At 39.4% G+C, this 20,417-nt stretch overlaps 1 protein-coding gene across 1 annotated transcript; it reads right to left on the reverse strand.

Moving 5' to 3' along the window:
- Positions 1-443: 443 nt before the first annotated feature.
- On the reverse strand, positions 444-6,033 carry LOC128607194 (uncharacterized). The gene is made up of 2 exons (XM_053623886.1): positions 5,956-6,033; positions 444-3,431 (listed from the first exon to the last, which is right to left on the reverse strand). The coding sequence occupies exon 2, from the start codon at positions 3,387-3,389 to the stop codon at positions 444-446; it is 2,946 nt and encodes a 981-aa protein (XP_053479861.1). The 5' UTR covers positions 3,390-3,431; positions 5,956-6,033.
- Positions 6,034-20,417: the final 14,384 nt, after the last annotated feature.

Here is a 20,417-nt window from a genome sequence, read left to right on the forward strand (position 1 = left end):
AGCCAATTACAGATTGGCTAACTGCATGAACAGGCAATTGTAGAGATGTTCCTAATAAAGTGGATGGTGAGTATATTTTAGGGTGAGACTCCCTTTTGGACATATAGTTATTTAATTTAAACAAATCTTTGAAGTAATTTGTATCAATCATATGCTGAGGTATTGCATGGTACACCATAGGTTTATTAAGTATTAAAGATACAGAAACAACATGATTCAATGCAGCAATGAATAAATGCGCAAAATGCTAAATACATGCAGAAAAGCTGAATAAATGTCTTAATGAAATGAAATGATATGATAATAGTTATCCCGTTAATTAGCCCGTCAAATGTGAAATTACAATTGCAGCCTCCCCCTCAATTATATATCAGATCCGAGTGAAATGCATAAATTTTTCTGCATTCCTTGAAAATGTACAAGATCCAGTTTTCATATAGTCTTCAGAAAATTATCAACTCACCAAGGACTTTGCAGACACCTTCATAGTAGAGAAGGTTGAGGACATCTGGATAGATATCTGGCAGGTGTTTGAGGGATAGGAGCCTCCTTAGTTTAGAAGAAAAAGCCCGTTTGTGGAGCTGAGTCAGCTGTCTCTCCTCTGACAGTGTAGCTGGCCGCAACTCAACTCGATGCTCTTGTAGAACCTGGTCTATAAATCTGCCCTGGACCTGAGGAAATAGCAACTCTTTCACCATCAGCATGGGGATGAACACAGCCCCTGCTCTGATGACATGAGGAAAGGGGCATTCTTGAATTTTGACATAGCTCTCAAGCTGGTAAAGAACTCTCTGGAGTGCCCTCACTGTCTCTTCATCTTTCATCCAGACATCCCTAGCCTTGGAGCCAAGGAGGCATGAGACTTTTTGGGTTTTAGCTGGAGAAGAAGCAGACTCATCCAGGTCCAACCTGGATAACCAGTTCCTGAGCTCACAATGTGAGGTTTGAGAAATGCAGCCTGATACAAGCCTGCAGAGTGACTGGTGAAGTTCCATGAACTGATACCGGGCCTGTCTACTGCTTATGGCTACTTTATTCTCAACAGGAGACTGAAGAACCTCAGGGACTGGAGACGTAGGACTTTTAAAGACATCAGGCAAAATTATTTTAAAGCTAGTCAGTTTAAGGCAATGAGGGGGGATTTTATTGAGGGAAAATGTAGCCTGATTCGTCCGAGTTGGAATTAGGGGTTTGGAAGACAAAGGGGCTGGAAAATCAGATCGTTTTTTGTCACCGTTTTGATTTGGCAGGGCAGCTCCATCAGCCGTACTACACGCAATAGTGCATCCAAGGGGTCGTTCTGGCATCTCAACTGTGACTGACTTTGAACCGGAATAAAAGCCACTCTTTATAACTAGGTTGTGTTCGGTGTCACCTTCTGTTGATTCTAACTTGTCCTGTTCCTCTTTAACATTTATATTATGGTTGTTTTGTCTAATCACAGGACTGTGGCTCTCTTTTTCTGACTGGCATGCCTTTTCATCAGGCTTTATTTTCTCAGTTTTGACTTTCAATTTAAAGACACCTTTGGCTACATTTATTTTTGGATCCGTGTTTTGTGCTTCTGGATCGACTTTTGGTGGCTTTGAGTCAGGTGACAGCGTTGGACAACTGGGATCTTGTGCAGGCAACAATACACCTTTAGATTCTAAGTATGCTTTGTAAGGGGCCAGACTAAAGACTTTGTTAATTACTGGCATTGGAGGGGAAGGCGGGTGCTTAGTCTCATTAGCTTTCAGTTGGTGTATCGTTTGAAGTTTAACCAAAGGATAATTTTCATAGCTTTTGTCAGTTTCCACCCTGTGCTTTTTAGATAGGACAGCACCATTACCTGGTTTGTCTGAAAAACATGAACTCTGCTTTTTACTGAATACATCACCAGTGAATGTGGGAGAGGCTGTATAATTGTGACTATTAAAAATACAACGATCTTGTCCCTGGCATGGGCTGTCTGGGGATGAATTTTCAAGATGCAATTCATTTGAAACCATATAGTGGGTTTGGGGCTCAGTTTGATGGAAAGTCCCTTTAATTCCAAGCTGTCCTTGAGGAGGTTGTTCCTGGTTGGAGTTCTCATTCTGCTCTCGCCGCATGGAAAAGTCCAGGGGTTGTTCTACCTGCTGCATGACAGGAGGACAAAATGGTCTCTTATTGAATGGGTTCATGTGTCTAGTATTTAAGTGTGTACTATAAGCAGGATAAGCAGGTATGGTCCTGACAACTGGGTGGCCAGGTGGGACCACAGTGTAGGGATTCTTGAAATCCCTAAAGAAAGGTTGAAGAAAAGGGCGCTGCCCAGGTGATTGCTGAAAAGTCTCAGATCTGTAAACATCAATGTTATTCTTTGAACAATAAAGCAAGGAATGTTGAGGTATATCTCTATACTTAGATGTGTGAGGACAGTCTTGATAAACCTGCAGGTGCGTTCCATATTGCATCCCAGGCACTGGCTCATACACAGGAGCCAGATCCTTACGTGCCTGTCTGGGCATCTGGAAACGCTGGCAGTGATCAGGTGAAGAGCGGACAAACGGGTGAACATGGTCATACATATAGTTGCTCTGGCGTGGATCAGAAAAAGCAGAAACCCGTTGAGGTTTGCTTGGGCTGAGACCATGGTAATCTTCTGTGGTTGCATCTTTTAATGGTATCGTCTCTCCACAGTTATCAAAAGGCAATAATCCCTGCTGCATCAAGGCTTCTGACTCCTTTTTATGCATGCATGCCCAGTGACCATAATATGTCATCCGTTCATCCTCAAACATTTGTGGGGGCATCTTTTGCAACCCTTGGTCCATAGTGTAGCTGTGACCTACTGTGCACTTTTGGCCAGCACAACAAGGACTATGTCCATACACTGGTTTTGGAATAGCAAGGCCACCAGATTTTTCTGCTGTTGAGGGGGATAAGCTTGTGAAGCCTATAGGGATTTTCCTGAAATGAACAGGGGACCTTAATCCCTCACTATTAGGGCTGTGCTTACTCTGACTTCTAGTACAGTAGGAAAGTTTCTGCTTCACTACCTCTTCCTCTGCTACAGTTGGAGAGCCATTGTCATCAGGGAAATTCACATTTTCAGGCCTGTAAATGACTGGATTTGTAATTGACCCCTCTGTGGGTGAAGCATGAACCACAGGGCTCCCTCCATTTCTCACAAAAATCCTAGAGGGGCTCCATGGTGAGGGAAGATCTAAAGTCTCTTGTCCACTGAGAGAACAAGACATATAGGTGTGTCTGTAGGGTAAAGACTTGTTCTGGGAGTACTGAGGCAGGCTGTTGGCTTTGGAAAGCCCTGAAGTTCCCACAGCACCCACGGTACCCTCTAGTCTTGCTCTCTTGCCTTGAGGTAGAGGATCCGTCAAACACTGCACCCGCTTACTGTTCATCATTCTCTCCTGTCTTTGAGGTTATATATTCATACCAAATGACACCTATAAAAAGAAGAAAAAAAAACTATTCAGATGGCAAATTTTTACTGGAGGAATAATTATATTTAAATCAGATCTTTCTATATTACATTTTCACACTAGAACAATGCATAATTACCGTGGCAAAAATATGATTAGTATTAGAAAAAATATTTACAGATTTCATAGAATATGAAAAGAAGAAATCTAATCAGCTTCTTAAAAACCTATGAATGCATTCAGCCTTTGTCTAGACCACTTTGTATTTCTAAAATATTACAATTATTTTAGTATTCTTTTAAATAAAAAGCTCCAGTACTTTTTTTGGAAATAGGATACTAGTCTATTATAGGGCATAGCCCATTTGTTTGCACAGGTTTATGAAGCCAGTCATATCACAAACTGCACCATGACTACAACAGGATTACATCAGTCATTCTAATAGTTCTTATACTAATACACATTATATCTACAAACTTAACCACTTTATCAAATTGCTTGCAATTTTACCTGAAGTTATGTACAAAATATGTCATTTTAGCTGTTCTAATGATCTAAAACCTGCCATGGTCTATTTAGTGAATGAAATTAAGTAAATCAATTACATTGTTGAGGCATCATTAAAAAATTATTTGAAACACCTTTCTTACATAGAGCTGGTACGTGACACTACATGTCAGTCACTAAAACCTGTTTCCCCAGGCTCTACCAGGGCGGCACCATCTGAACAGTCAAGATTATACACATCATCGAGTAGTAAATTAAACAATGCACACACCCCAGTTCACATTCATGCAGTGAGAATGGAGAACACCTAAATTACAACTAAATTAAATCCTGAAATAAGTAAACACAATCAACTGCTCTGTAGTTGAGCTGAGCTAAGGTAAGTTAATTAGATTATATATATATATATATATATATATATATATATATATATATATATATATATATATATATATATATATATATATATACACACACACACACACACACACACACACACACACACACACACACCCGACCACACATCGATTCACACACTATGGACAATTTAAAGATGCCAAGCAGCCTACAACACATGTCTTTAGACTGGGGAAGGAAAACGGAGTGCCCGGAGGAAACCCCAAAGCATGGGGAGAACATGCAAATTCCCGGAACCCCCAAGGTGCGAGGAAACCATGCTAACCACTAAGCCACCATGCACCAGGTAGGTAGGTAGGTAGGTAGGTCGGTAGAGAGAGAGAGAGAGATAGAGATAGAAACTGGATATAGATATATATATTAGACTGACCGATATTTGGTACAATAGCTCTTAAACTCATTTTTAACTGTCAGTTGGGTTTATACTTTACTGGCATCTCAGTGTTTATATTCAACTTGTAAGGGATGCACCCAATTAAGAAAGAGTAATGACTAAGGCTGTCATATTTTGATTCAAAGATTAATATGTTTAATCACTAAAGGAATAAGGAATACAGGCTTTATCCTGTGAAATGCTAATTTCTGTTGATTTGACGTGATGAATCACAAATCATTCAATAAACATATTGCTCAATGCCCAAATGTATTGTATCTTTGTATCTATGTTTTGAACTCTTAACTGTAACTGTTTTGTGTAACTACCCCCCGCCCCGTGTTACAAGTGCTTTCTAATTGTAAAGCGACCTTGAGTGTGCAGAAAGGCTCTATAAAAAACAACATCATTATTATTATATTCCAAAATTGGACTAATTAATGCCATAAATGTACTTGGTGTACACTAGACAAAGTGCTGGTAGCGGTAACGGGGAGCTGTAGGCTCAATCCCAAATGGTTCAGTGCTCTCTTCTAATGCAGTGTATTAAGTAGTCTAGTCTAGTAATCTAGTTAGTGCACTTAATATGCAGTAAGAGGGCATTTGGGATACAGTGCTGGTGGTGTAGAGTGGCTCCGGGGAGATGTCCCAGAGGATCATGATGAAACATCTCTGATTTTCATCACGGGAAAAGACGACGCACAAATCGACTATCAACCGGTGGGTCTGACATTTAAAAAAAACTGATCTATTTATAAGTATAAACTGGAAAAATTTCAGTTTAAAAAAAAAAAACCCTGCCACCCAGGCTTGCAAAGTAAAGTTTAAGCGCAGACCGCTTGCATGCCCAGTGGAAATGCCTCTACCCACGCAGCAGCAAACAGCATAAACCCACGAGTTCATTCTCGAATCACTTCCGTCAACAACTCCAACAACTCTCAGTCAAAACACGCTGCTGCAGTATGAGCAGTTTCCCCTCACATTAATGGCACACTACTCAAACTTAACATCTGTAAAATTTTAATCCATGTTATGAATGAAACTTCTTCCTTTCACGCGCACTACCCCAGTAACAAACTTGCTGCCCCTCGCGTGCTCTCAAATTCCAGGCAAATACTAAAGCGCAGCTCAAATCAGACACACCTAGTGAAGACTGCAACATAAAAGATAGCGTGCAGGGATGACTCTCAACATTTCTTTCTCTACTATCCTCCCAGTGCTCACAAACAACACGCATCAACAAGAACTCACCGAAGAGAGAAACTCCTGCTCGTCCAACAACCGGCCCAATTAGACTAGCCGTGCCAAAATCGAAAGTTTGCCGCCACCACCATCATCATCATCATCATCATCATTCTTGTAAATAAGCTCGATCCCATAGAAAGCGTTTGGAGAACTCCAGGGGATGGAGATACTGTGAAGGCTGAACAGATAGTACTGCCTTATTTTTCTCAAGAGTTCGTAGGCGTCAGTCCAAAAGTATGTAAGCTGTTGGCGCACAGTCAGCCAATTACAACATGACAGAAAAAGAGGGAGGATCTAAAGGTTTCAGGCACAGTAATGAGTGTGTGGTAGTTTTTAAACATTAACAGCAACGAAAAAGTGAAGCGTTTATTTACATACGCCGAAATCCGAGTATTTGCAAATGCATTTTATACCCGCAATGTCATATACTTCTGAATTCTTTAAAACATTAAGCAGTCAAAGTTAATCCTCACTGACCTAAGATCAGCATTAGTGTGTTTACTCTTTCTAAAGTATGCTACACATGTGTGGCATTATTTGAAATATTTAGTTTCCTTAAACTCATTTTTGTTTTTCTCTGGGGGAGGGAAACCCTGATCTTTTCCACCTTTATTATGTATTTTTCACATAGGAAATTGAATATAGTGTAGCTTTAAAAACAGCTTAAGGCATATCATTGGACTGTAATTACTTTTCAGAGTAAAGCTTTCAATGTACATGACATGTACTTTCTAGGTGAAAGATACACACCAGATGTCCAAAGGGTGTTCTCATGAGGGTACCACCCTAGCAACAAAGGAAATATACCATTTAGTACCCTTTATTCCCCTGAGAGTGGAGTTTCCTCATGAAACTAAGATCATAAATGGATCAACCACTCAAATTCTACCAACTCTTTATGTATTCACTTTGTGTCCTGGAAGTTGGGTAAGGTTGTGTATGTGTCACAGCCTGTTTTGAAGAGGAAGTTATTTATGGACATGACAGGGACCTTTTTAAAATACTGGATTTTTAAAAGTTCTGGATGTCAATTTTCTAAACAGTGTGGCTTATTATGGGTATTATATTCAGGTCTGACAGATCTGAAACTTTGTCAGAATTATTCTTGCCACAAATATCTTATTGACCACAGCACCTTGGTTCATTAACACATTAGAGTTTTTAAAAATAATTGCCTTGACCATTTATTACGATGTAGGCAAGAACAATTACTTACCACACCCCTGAGTACAGAAAAATCAGCATTTAAAAGGCAGTACTCTTCTGCTTATTAGTAGCAGTACCTTCAGGCCACTACTAGAATTTCAAGGCATAGAATATGGTTGTAACAGACTGAACCAGGAGTTTTTTTTTGTTGTTGTTGTTGTTTTTGTTTTTTAAATAAATGGTTGCAGTAGTTCAATAAATAAAACCAGTGAAATTTAAATTTCGAGAAAACTTATTTCACTGAAAAGCTATTTTCTTTGCTATCTGTTTATGAAATTCTGACATCGTACATTGGTTGATGGTTGACCACAAACAATAGATGTTGCCAGAAATAGATAATATATTAGCAGACTCTCTTGCAATCCTAGCCCTTGTATGGAGCTTCTTACAGTGTTTGCCAATGTCCGTGTTAATGTCAATGTCTGATGCATCACACATAAAAGTCTTGTAAGGTTAGTTGTTTATCTACAGTATCTCACAAAAGTGAGTACACCCCTCACATTTTTGTAAATATTTGATTATATCTTTTCATGTGACAACACTGAAGAAATGACACTTTGCTACAATGTAAAGCAGTGAGTGTACAGCTTATGTAACAGTGTAAATTTGCTGTCCCCTCAAAATAACTCGACACACAGCCATTATTGTCTAAACTGCTGGCAACAAAAGTGAGTACACCCCAAAGTGAAAATGTCTAAACTGGGCCCAATTAGCCATTTTCCCTCCCCGGTGTCATATGACTTGTTAGTGTTACAAGGTCTCAGGTGTGAATGGGGAGCAGGTGTGTTAAATTTGGTGTCATCGCTCTCACACTCCCTCATACTGGTCACTGGAAGTTCAACATGGCACCTCATCTCAAAGAACTCTCTGAGGATCTGAAAAAAGAATTGTTGCTCTACATAAAGATGGCCTAGGCTATAAGAAGATTGCCAAGACCCTGACATTGAGCTGCAGCACGGTGGCCAAGACCATACAGCGGTTTAACAGGACAGGTTCCACTCAGAACAGGCCTCGCCATGATCGACCAAAGAAGTTGAGTGCACATGCTCGGCGTCATATCCAGAGGTTGACTTTGGGAAATAGACGTATGAGTGCTGCCAGCATTGCTGCAGAGGTTGAAGGGGTGGGGGGCAGCCTGTCAGTGCTCAGACCATACACCGCACACTGCATCAAATTGGTCTGCATGGCTGTCGTCCCAGAAGGAAGCCTCTTCTAAAGATGATGCACAAGAAAACCCGCAAACAGTTTGCTGAAGACAAGCAGACTAAGGACATGGATTACTGGAACAATGTCCTGTGGTCTGATGAGACCAAGAGAAACTTATTTGGTTCAGATGGAGTCAAGCGTGTGTGGCGGCAACCAGGTGAGGAGTACAAAGACAAGTGTGTCTTGCCTACAGTCAAGCATGGTGGTGGGAGTGTCATGGTCTGGGGCTGCATGAGTGCTGCCGGCACTGGGGAGCTACAGTTCATTGAGGGAACCATGAATGCCAACATGTACTATGACATACTGAAGCAGAGCATGATAACGACCCCAAACACACCTCCAAGACGACCACTGCCTTGCTAAAGAAGCTGAGGGTGAAGGTGATGGACTGGCCAAGCATGTCCCCAGACCTAAATCCTATTGAACATCTGTGGGGCATCCTCAAACGGAAGGTGGAGGAGCACAAGGTCTCTAAAATCACCAGCTCCGTGATGTGGTCATGGAGGAGTGGAAGAGGACTCCACTGGCAACCTGTGAAACTCTGGTGAACTCCATGCCCAAGAGGGTTAAGGCAGTGCTGGAAAATAATGGTGGCCACACAAAATATTGACACTTTGGGCCCAATTTGGACATTTTCACTTAGGGGTGTACTCACTTTTGTTGCCAGCGGTTTAGACATTAATGGCTGTGTCTTGAGTTATTTTGAGGGGACAGCAAATTTACACTGTTATACAAGCTGTACACTCACTACTTTACATTGTAGGAAAGTGTCATTTCTTCAGTGTTGTCACATGAAAAGATATAATCAAATATTTACAAAAATGTGAGGGGTGTACTCACTTTTGTGAGATACTGTATAAGGAAAGGCAAATAAGAGATTTATTGGGGTGTGTGTGTGTGTGTGTGTGTGTGTGTGTGTGTGTGTGTGTGCTATGATGCTAAAGATTAAAGCAAAATACTATTTGGGTGCAAAAAAAAAAATCTACTAAATATATATATTTTTAAAGCCTAATATCATCACTAAATTTCAGTTCACACATTTGTGTCACATAATCATAACACATGAGCATGTTACTTTCAATCCCAGTGAAAAGAATAAAAAAAATACAACTATCAGCCATAACATTAAAACCTTCAATTAGAGGTGACGTGAAGGTGAAAATTATCTCATTACAATCACACCTGTCAAGGGGTGGGATATATTAGGCAGCAAGTTAACAGGCAGTTCTCGATGTTGATGTGTTCTAAGCAGGAAAAATGGGATCTGAGCGTAAGCATAAGGATCTGAGCAACTTTGACAAGGGCCAAATTGTGATGGCTAGACGACTGGGTCAGAGCATCTCCAAAATAACAGGTCTTGCTCCTGTGGAACTGTGGAAGACTCTTCATCAGCAAAAAGCACTCTTAGGGTCTTGATGTCAAAGGATAGACTTTATTATTCAAACAGCAAAGCTGAGCTGGTCTGCAGTATGCTTGTCCTCTCTACAGGTTTTTATACAATTCTAAAACACTGATTTCATCAGGCGGGGTTTTTCCTCTTTTTTTATTTGATCATACCTTGTCTCTGTGACACCATTAATTTTAAAACTTGAGTCTCCCTCCCTACATTCCTTTTAATGGTGGCTTGGTACAGCCAGCTCCCTTTTTGAAAAAGGCAGACTGATCAGAGCTCTCGATCTCGAATGGGCATGTGAGCATTAAAACTTGACCATGGAGCAATGGAAGAAGGTGAAGTTTTCTTTTACATCATGTGGACAGTGGTTGCATGTACGTCGCTTACCTGGGAAAGAGATAATGCCAGGATGCATTACTGGAAGAAGGCAAGCCAGTGGAGGCAGTATGATGTTCTGGGCAAAGTTCTGCTGGGAATCCTTGGTTCCTGGCATTCATGTGGATGTTACGTTGACATGTACCACCTACCTAAACATTGTTGCTGTCCAAGTACACCTATTCATGGCAACGGTATTCCCTATTTCAGCAGGATAATGAACCCTGCCACATTGAAAAAACTGTTCAGGAAAAGTTTGAGGAACATAACAAAGAGTTCAAGGTGTTGATTTAGCCTCTAAATTCCCCAGATCTCAATTTTAAAAAGATCTCCAATTTTTTTAAATACATCATTCCACTGTGAGGAAAATAATCTACAAATGGCCCAGATTTCAAACGACCAGGACTGGCTGTCCCAGCAAATTCACCCCATGAGCAGATCCTCTGATGGAAAAAAGAAGTCTCCAAGAACCCCAAAATTTCATCAGAGGATCTGCTAGTAAGTCTTGCAACTGTTCAGGAAGAAACTGCACAGATTTGACCTGCGTGGGAGGCGTGCCAGGAAAAAGCCTTTGCAAAACTATGGATTGCCAATGAGCATATTGGCAAAGACCAGGCATTTTGGAATAATGTGCTCTGTACAGATGAATCAATACCGTTTGGTCACAGTAACAGCAGACATGTTTGGTGCAGACCATAGACAGCTTTTCAGGAGAAGCACCTCATACCAACTGGGAAATGTTATGGTTTGGGGTTGCTTCGCTTCCTCAGAGACTGGACAGCTTGCATTCATTGATTCAACTATGAATTCTGCATCATATCAAAAAGTTCTTAAAGATAATGTGAGGCCATCTGTCTGAAAGTTACAGTTGAACTGAAAGTGGAGTTTTCAACAGGTTAATGATCCTAAGCACACTAACAAATCCACCAAGGAATGTTTCATGGACTGGAGCGTTATGGAATGGCCTAGTCAAAGCATGGATTTGAATCTCATTGAAATGTTGTGGGGGGATTTGAAATGGGCAGTACATAAAAGAAAACCCTCGAACATCTTACAACTGAAAGAATATTGCATGGAAGAGTGGTAAAAAATTCCAGCAAGCCAATGTCAGAGACTGGTGGACAATAATGCAAAACCCCTACAAGAAGTTATTTCTGCTAAAGGGGGCAATACTAGCTTCTGAAGCCAAGGGTGTACTTACTTTTTCCACAGAAGAATATCACATCTATTGATATTTCTGTTGAATAAATGATTGAAAAATCTAATTTTCCTTGTGGTTTTGTTCAAGTATATCAACTTTATTAATAGGCACTGTTTCAAAGATGATCAAATGTGCTTGTCCAAATATGTCAAAAAAGGCAATAACTTCCATGGGGTGTATTTATAAATAAATAAATAAACAAGTAAAAACAAATAGATTAAATTATATATATTATATATATATATATATATATATACACACACACACACACACACACACACACACACACACACACACACATATATGTACAGTATATATACACATAGCACTACCTAATTGTCCATCCTCTGAGATTAGTCTAGACAAGCTGCTGGCGTCCATGAGACCCCCCTGGGTTTTTGGTTTTTGCTTCTAACCTGTTTTTCTCTCTGAGGAGGACCACATGGCACCTTACACTGTTTGTTGTCATGGCATCAGAACATGACAGCCAGTCGATACGTGCCAACAAGAGATCTCAAATAAACCGTGCACCTATAATTAAACTTTGTACCATATTTTTAAAAAAGTACTCAACATTTTGGTATATAAGCAAAACTGATCAGTCCAGACCTGCATGACTTGGTGAAACTTGGTGACACTCACTACAAGTATGTGGCTACATCTACAAAATATGATTGATTTATTATTCAATACAAATTAAATCTATGCTTGCATAAAGTCAGCAGTGTTTAAACAGGGTTTATAGACCCTCGTACCTAGGTAACTAGGCTATGTTCATACCTAGGCAACTATATCATTATAAATGATAAGAGGAAATATAATTTAAAAAATGTAAAATACCCAGATGGGAGGGAGCACACATAAAGCAGTGCTCAGTGCAACCTTTTCTTCCTGTGTAAGAAATTACACTGACCACAAGTTTTGATTGTACTGCTAAGCTGTAAAGCTGTCGTGCAATTACTCTGAGGGGTAATTTGACTAACATTATGGGGTTATTATAGCTACTTGCAGTCTCAAATGCCTGGTATGTACAGTACATAATCAGCTTAGCATCTGATTCTTTAGACAGCAGGCTGGAAGTGATGTGATATCAGGAAATGAAAATAACACCATGCACAATAATGTAGTATAAGGTATTCATTTTCACACCAATAACAATCTTCAAACCCAAATACACCGTATTTGTAATTTAGTGATTATATTTATTAGTAGACTAATGTTTAAATGATGGGGATAACCTTCAGTTGCATCCCACTATACTGGTGCAGTTCTGTCTGATGAAACCTCAAGAGTACATGTTCCTGCTATGAGTTCACTCAGCCATAGAATTACATCAGCCAAGACTGTGATACCTGTAACCTACTTTGGGGAACAGCACATGGGTGGGGTGGGGTGGGGAGTGTTGTGAGGGGGGCTCCTTTTATCCCCAAAGGACAGCAAGAGGAAATATCAGAAGTGTTCACTCAACCATGGTGACACCTCAACAATCTGCTGGGAAACAATCACATGGACTCTCTTCATAAACATAAAAAGATTTTTTAAAAATACTCTTGTACCTAAACACATCACTTGCTGTAGTTTTATGCTATTTTGATAGAGCCAATCATTATCAAATGATCAAGTTACAATACTTTCATGTTCTCAGAAGAATCTGTGGGGTGTAATTCTTGACAATTGTGCAGTGCTTGGTGCAGTTGATTGTTGAGGAATAGTCACTAGAGCACACATACCGTATTCCGCCCACAGTGCACATCAATAAACTGACTAGGGCATGGTTAGTATATATCATGCTTTCCATCTGGAGCTGCATCTCCTCCATACGCTCCCTAGTCTTGTGGTGTCACTCCTTCTGCTTGATTAATGTTTTCCTCCCTGCCTGAGTGTCTGTTTTTTTTCTCCCCAAACCAACAGCTCAGCAGCCAATAGCAAGAGAACAAGTTGCAGCCTTAGACAAGGCAACCATACACAAGGCAGCACGCACCCTCAACACCACAGCTGCTTTGCTAAACAAATCCGATGTGACAGACTTGGTCTAATGGGAGGTGAAAGGAAGCAGCAGAGTCAAATTAACCCCCCCCCCCCCAATCCTCTGTACTGTTTGTGCACAACAAAATAGAGGACAGTTAGAAATATATGGCTGAATGCATGCAACACTTCTAGAAGTGTTAGTGCAAGCCTGGTCAAAGTTGCCATTCACACTTCACATCAGGCAAGTGGAACTGAAAGCCTGAAAGTTAAATTAAGTATATGTAAGAGAATGTGTCTTTGTACTTTAACTTGAGCAAGATTTAGTCCTTTTAGCAGGGTATATTTATTATTATTATTATTATTATTATTATTATTATTATTATTATTATTAGAGTATTTGTACTCTGGTCATGTTTCCTTGATTATATATTAAAAATAATTTCAAGATATTATCTTATGTATATAATTCATGTTTACATACAGTGCATCCAGAAAGTATTCACAGCGCTTCACTTTTTCCACATTTTGCTATGTTACAGCCTTATTCCAAAATGGATTAAATTCATTATTTTCCTCAAAATTCTACAAACAATACCCCATAATGACAACATGAAAGAAGTTTGTTTGAAATCTTTGCAAATTTATTAAAAATAAAAAACAAAAAAGCACATGTACATAAGTATTCACAGCCTTTCTCAATACTTTGTTGAAGCACCTTTGGCACCAATTACAGCCTCAAGTCTTTTTGAGTATGATGCTACAAGCTTGGCACACCTACTTTTGGGAAGTTTCTCCCATTCTTCTTTGCAGGACCTCTCAAGCCCCATCAGGTTGGATGGGGAGCATCGGTGCACAGCCATTTTCAGATCTCTCCAGAGATGTTCAATCGGGTTCAAGTCTGGGCTCTGGCTGGGCCACTCAACGACATTCACAGAGTTGTCCTGTAGCCACTCCTTCGTTATCTTGGCTGTGTGCTTTGGGTCGTTGCCCTGTTGGAAGAGAAACCTTCACCCCAGTCTTAGGTCTAGAGTGCTGTGGAGCAGGTTTTCATCAAGGATGTCTCTGTACATTGCTGCATTCATCTTTCCCTCGATCCTGACTAGTCTCCCAGTTCCTGCCGCTGAAAAACATCCCCACAGCATGATGCTTCCACCACCATGCTTCACTGTAGGGATGGTATTGGTCAGGTGATGACTTCTGCCTGGTTTCCTCCAGACATGACGCTTGCAATTCAGCCCAAAGAGTTCAATCTTTGGTCTGAGAGTCCTTCAGGTGCCTTTTGGCAAACTCCAGGCAGGCTTTCATGTGCCTTTTACTGAGGAGTGGCTTCCGTCTGGCCACTCTACCATACAGGCCTGATTGGTGGAGTACTGCAGAGATGGTTGTTCTTCTGGAAGGTTCTCCTCTCTCCATAGAGGTATGCTGGAGCTCTGTTAGAGTGACCATCGGGTTTTTGGTCACCTCCCTGACTAAGGCCCTTCTCCCCGATCGCTCAGTTTGGACGGGCAGCCAGCTCTAGGAAGAGTCCTGGTGGTTCCAAACTTCTTCCATTTACGGATGATGGAGGCCATTGTGCTCATTGGGACCTTCAATGATGCAGAAATGTTTCTGTACCCTTCACCAGATCTGTGCCTCGATACAATCCTGTCTCGGAGGTCTTCAGACAGTTCCTTGGACTTCATGGCTTGGTTTGTGCTCTGACATGCATTGTTAACTGTGGGACCTTATATAGACAGGTGTGTGCCTTTCCAAATCATGTCCAACCAACTGAATTTACCACAGGTGGACTCCAATCAAGTTGTAGAAACATCTCAAGGATGATCAGTGGAAACAGGATGCACCTGAGCTCAATTTTGAGTGTCATGGCAAAGGGCGTGAATACTTATGTACATGTGCTTTTTTTGTTTTTCTATTTTTAATAAATTTGCAAAGATTTCAAAAAAACTTCTTTCATGTTGTCATTATGGGGTATTGTTTGTAGAATTTTGAGGAAAATAATGAATTTAATCCATGTTGGAATAAGGCTGTAACATAACAAAATGTGGAAAAAGTGAAGCGCTGTGAATACTTTCCGGATGCACTGTACGCTAGTAGTATATTGTTGGTGTACAGATTTTTAGTTCTTCCACAGGTAATCTTTCTTGTGAAAAAGGTGAGCTTTTAATGATCCTGTCATCTGCAGAGGCTTTAAAGATGACTAAGCACAGATACATAAGCATGAAAGATATGCTATTTAAACAAATCAGGTTAGTTATGCCAAAATTTCACAAAAGGTTACCTTCATGGAATCTGATACAATTTCAAGAATAGTTCTGACCTATAAACTAAGACACAAAAGAAAATGGAATAGTAAAACTTCTATGCTCCAATGAGAAGACACTTTAAAATGTTTTAAACTATTTTAAAATGACTACATTTGAACTTTTATTTGGAAATACAGCTGACATGCCAATAGTTCAGTGACTTTCATGCTTGCAAACAGGTTAAATCAGGTGCTCAACAGACATCCACCACTCAAACTGGACTGTTTGTAGGTCTTGCTCGAAGACTACTTACCTTGGAGCAACAATATTTTATCAGATAGAACACAGGTTTATCTTACAGTGGATTTATAAGTCAACACTGAATAAATGCTGAAATACAATTAAAGTCCAGTATTTTAAGTTAATCTAGTTATTTTTATGCCAGTAAATGAACACTTAATTCTGTGTAACCCACACGTTTTAACAGGCTTTTTGTGGAAATTTAGGAAGCATGTTGGCTTTCTGTCCGCTAGCTAATATTTGATTTTTTGATGACCCCAAACACACCTAAAAACTGTGCCAGAGATATCTGGAGAGGAATGTGGTAGTGTTGTTTATACTGGAATGACCTGCACATTCACCTGACCTTAATCCCAATTGAGCTGCTCTGGTAAGAGTTGAAGCAAAAACACTGAGGGAGGTGTCCAAAATGATAAAAATCTGTGAAATCCAGAAAGGGCATCTCTGATGTAATTACTTACATAATGATATTATGAAGAATATATTCATATTGCACATTTCTCTTTCATATTCAACACTGCTTTCAAAAGTGAAATCTGGGGGAAACATTCTATGGACAAAAGTACCACAGTTGCAGCTGGTCTATAAGGTTTTTGGTTGTTGAATGCAGATTTTAATTGTTCTCGAGTTATTGTCTCAAATGTTTACATGATATAGTCTTCCTTAAAATAAACCTGATTTGTTTTAATGACAGTTAAAGATTGATGTAAATTCATCCTCTTATTTGTGCTCATATAGGGAAAAATGCTTGTTTTATGGAATGTCATATTAATCCAACAGACATGCTTATCATGGCCTTTGTACTCAGGTGTTTGCTTATAAATGGCCATTTCATATTATTCAATAGTTCAAGGCCTCATACACAGTTTAATGACACAAATCAGATTCAAAGATAAAACCGAAATGAATTAATGCCAATAAATATGAAACAGACACAATGTACTGTAGCTACTAAAAAAACTACTATTTGATTACTGCAAATGCTAAACACTTAATTTTGCATTTACGGCATTTGACAGACGACCTTATCCAGAGCAACTGAGCAGTTGATATTTAACTCACAACCTTCTGAGCAGTGGTCAAATGTCTTAACCACTGAACTACCACTGGCCTTTTGAAATATATAGTTTCAATATGAAACTTCATCTGGCTGTAATCTGAATATTTTGATTCCACCATCAGCAAATTTGATGGTTTTAACCTGAACAGGAGACTAATGTTCAAGAGAGATGGTGGCTTCAGTAAGCTAGCATTATCAAACCTCCATGACATGGCTTTAACGGCTTTTATCTCTCTATTCAAGCCTTAGTATGAAAATAGATAGGTACATACTCAAATGTATAACCAGCATCAGCATTGATGAGGGTTTTTTGAAACAGGACATGATCTAATCACAAAACTGAATGTGTGACACTACATAAAATCAATGAGAAACCATATTCTAAAAAGCATTCAGAGAGCCAGGGTCTCTGAATACAGTCAACCTGCACTCAGAGTCATTTCATATTTATAAATCTTATTTCACTACACACCTGATACTGTGGACTTTAAAAAAATGGTAGAATTGTTGGGACCAAAGACATGCACTAAACTTGAACATGACTGGGAAACTAAATAGAGTTGGGCAATAGTTGTGGGGGAGAGATGAATAAATTCCAAGAAGTGCAACAAACTGCAACAGAAATGGAAACTATGATCTCTTTCATCACGTAGTTATGGACTTCTACAAACCAATTCAGAAAAAGTTGGGACAGTATGAAAAATGCTAATAAAAACAAAGAATAGTGATTTTTAAATGTACTTTGACTTGTATTTAAACAACAAAAAAAATGTATAAAGACAATGTATGTGATGTTTTACCTAATCAACTGCATAGGTTTTTTTTTTTATTTTTAAAAGATATTTATTTTGAAATTGATGCATGCAAGAGCAACAAGGGGTCGAGGCTCGCCAATCTGCCAACAGATGCATTAGCGAATAATCCAACACTTTGAGAACATCATTCCCCAAAGACAAATCGGTAGGATTTTGGGCATTTCACCTTCTATAGTGCACAATTTTATTAAAAGATCTAAGGAATCTGGTCAAATCTCAGTGCGTAAAGAGCAAGGCCAAAAACCACTTCTGAATGCGCGTGATCTCTGTAGGTCCGAATTTTGCCTATTACCTGAAGACACTTAACATAGAAACAGATACTCACATATTCAATTGGAGAAAGAAAAATAAGACACCAGCCGTGAGTGAGAAGAAGCAAGAGTCCAGGTTTATTCGTTCCGTTCCACCACACGAGATCCACACAGTTTGAGACGTCCCAAAATGCGATCTAAAAAAAACCAGAGCTGAAGCTCTTCTATTTATACAGTTTCTTAGGGTCAGGATGACCCAGACATCATTATGTTTTAGAAAGAGCCTTCCCACAATACCATTGTTTTAGAAAGAGCCTTCCCCGAACACCATTAGGTTTTTGAAAGAGCCTTCCCATAAAACCAATAGGTACGAGACTCAACATTTCGGAGAGACCTTGGTCTCACGGGCTCCGCTGTTCCCATCGACGGTTATCTTGCGGCCCTAGCCATTCCCATCGACGGTTATCTTGCAGCCCTAGCCGTTCCCATCGACGGTTATCTCACAGGTGCAACTTGGCTCAACTACCCTTATAAACGGCCCGTCTTAGTTCTCTCTTAAAAATTAAGGCCTTCGTCTGTGTTACTCCTGACTTTTTCTCGTGAGAAAAGAATCCTCCACACCTTCAAGTGCATTATGAGTAAGTTTCTTTCACATTTTTCTGTATTTCTGTTTTATAATGCTTTTCTCTTTTCATATTTGCTCTACATTTCTGTTTTATATCTGGTTATACTGCTTGCAAGTATTTTACCCCCTTTTCTGTACTGCATACTTCACAATATCATTATAATATCCTTATAATCCTTATATTATTCTAATACTCCTTTTATTATTCTTATAATGTTCTGTTTTCCTTCTGTATGTGTGTGCGTGGCGGCATAGGCCTCTGTGTGTGTGTCTCTTAGTTGACCGTCCACCTACGCTCTGAGGCCTGCCGCACTAATCAAATACATGTATGGTTTGCGCCTTGCTTATCTGTGTGTGTTGTGTCTTAGGTGAACGTCAGCCCAGTGAATTTTCAATAAAATTACATACTACTCATACTAGGTCTCCCTCATGTTTATTTCATGTATATTTTATATACAACATCTCCGATCCCTCAGACGTCACTGTCTTAAAAACCATCATGAGACTGTAATGGATATCCTGACATGGGCTCAGGAATACTTTGGTAAACCTTTGTCAGTCAAAACCATTTGCCTCTGCATCCACAGATGCAGGTTATGGCTTTACTATGCAAAGCAGAAGCCATACATCAACACTGTCCAAAAGTGCCGCCAACTTCTCTGGGCTCGGTCTCATCTGAGATGGACAGTAGCACAGTGGAATCAGGTTTTGTGGTCCAACGAGTCAACATTTCAAACAGTTTTTGGAAAAAAGAGCCATCATGTTCTCCGGGCCAAAGAAAAAAAGGACCATCCAAGCTGTTATGAGCATCAGGTCCAAAAGCCAGCATCTGTCATGGTATGGAGGTCTGTCAGTGCCCATGACATGGGTAACTTGCACATCTGTGAGGGCACCATTAATGCAGAAAGATATGTACACATTTTGGAGCAACATGTGCTTCATCCAGAGCAGGACAACACCAAACCACATACTGCACGGATTACAAGCGCATGGTTGCATAAGCAGAGTGTTCGGGTGCTAGCATGGACTGTTTTCAGTCCTGACCTGTCTCTGATTGAGAATGTGTGGCGCATTATGAAGTGCAAAATAAGACAGCGACGGCCCTGTACAGTTGCGCAGCTGAAGAAATGCATAATGGATGAATGGGGGAAAATTACATTTACTAAACTTAACCAACTGGTGTCTTCAATGCCCACTTAATAAGTGTTATTAAAAAAAGGTGATGATGCACAGTGGTAAACAGTTGATTGTCCCAACTTTTTTGGAGTGTGTTGCTGTCATCAGATTTGAAATGAGTGTATATTTTCAAAATAAATTAAATTTACAAAGTAAAACATCAAATAATGTGTTACTAATGTATTTTCAATATAGTACAGGGTGAACTGAATTTTCAAATGACTTTAAAAAAAAAAAAATTTTATATACTGTCCCAACTTTTTCAGAATTGGGGTTGTAAATAAATGGTATATTTCAAAATGCTTTGTATTTATAAAACTATTAGAGCGGCATTATTATTTTTTTTTTGTAATTTACTTTTTTTGATAAGAGGCTATCAGTCTGAATTTGTCTATTTAAAATATCCAAAAGGCAATTTATTCTGTAATTTCTAGTTAAAAATTTACCTTCTTATTTCAACTGTTGAACTCAAGGATCACATATTAAAGAAAAAAAAAAAAACTACAGAATTTCTAAAAAAGATTTAATTTGGGTTAGTGCTCTCTTGCTCTCACATAATGTTTGTGTGTGTGTGTGTGTGTGTGTGTGTGTGTGTGTGTGTGTATATATATATATATATATATATATATATATATATATATATATATAT

This window comes from Ictalurus furcatus, chromosome 4, assembly GCF_023375685.1.
Source record: "Ictalurus furcatus strain D&B chromosome 4, Billie_1.0, whole genome shotgun sequence".
Lineage (NCBI taxonomy): Eukaryota > Metazoa > Chordata > Actinopteri > Siluriformes > Ictaluridae > Ictalurus > Ictalurus furcatus.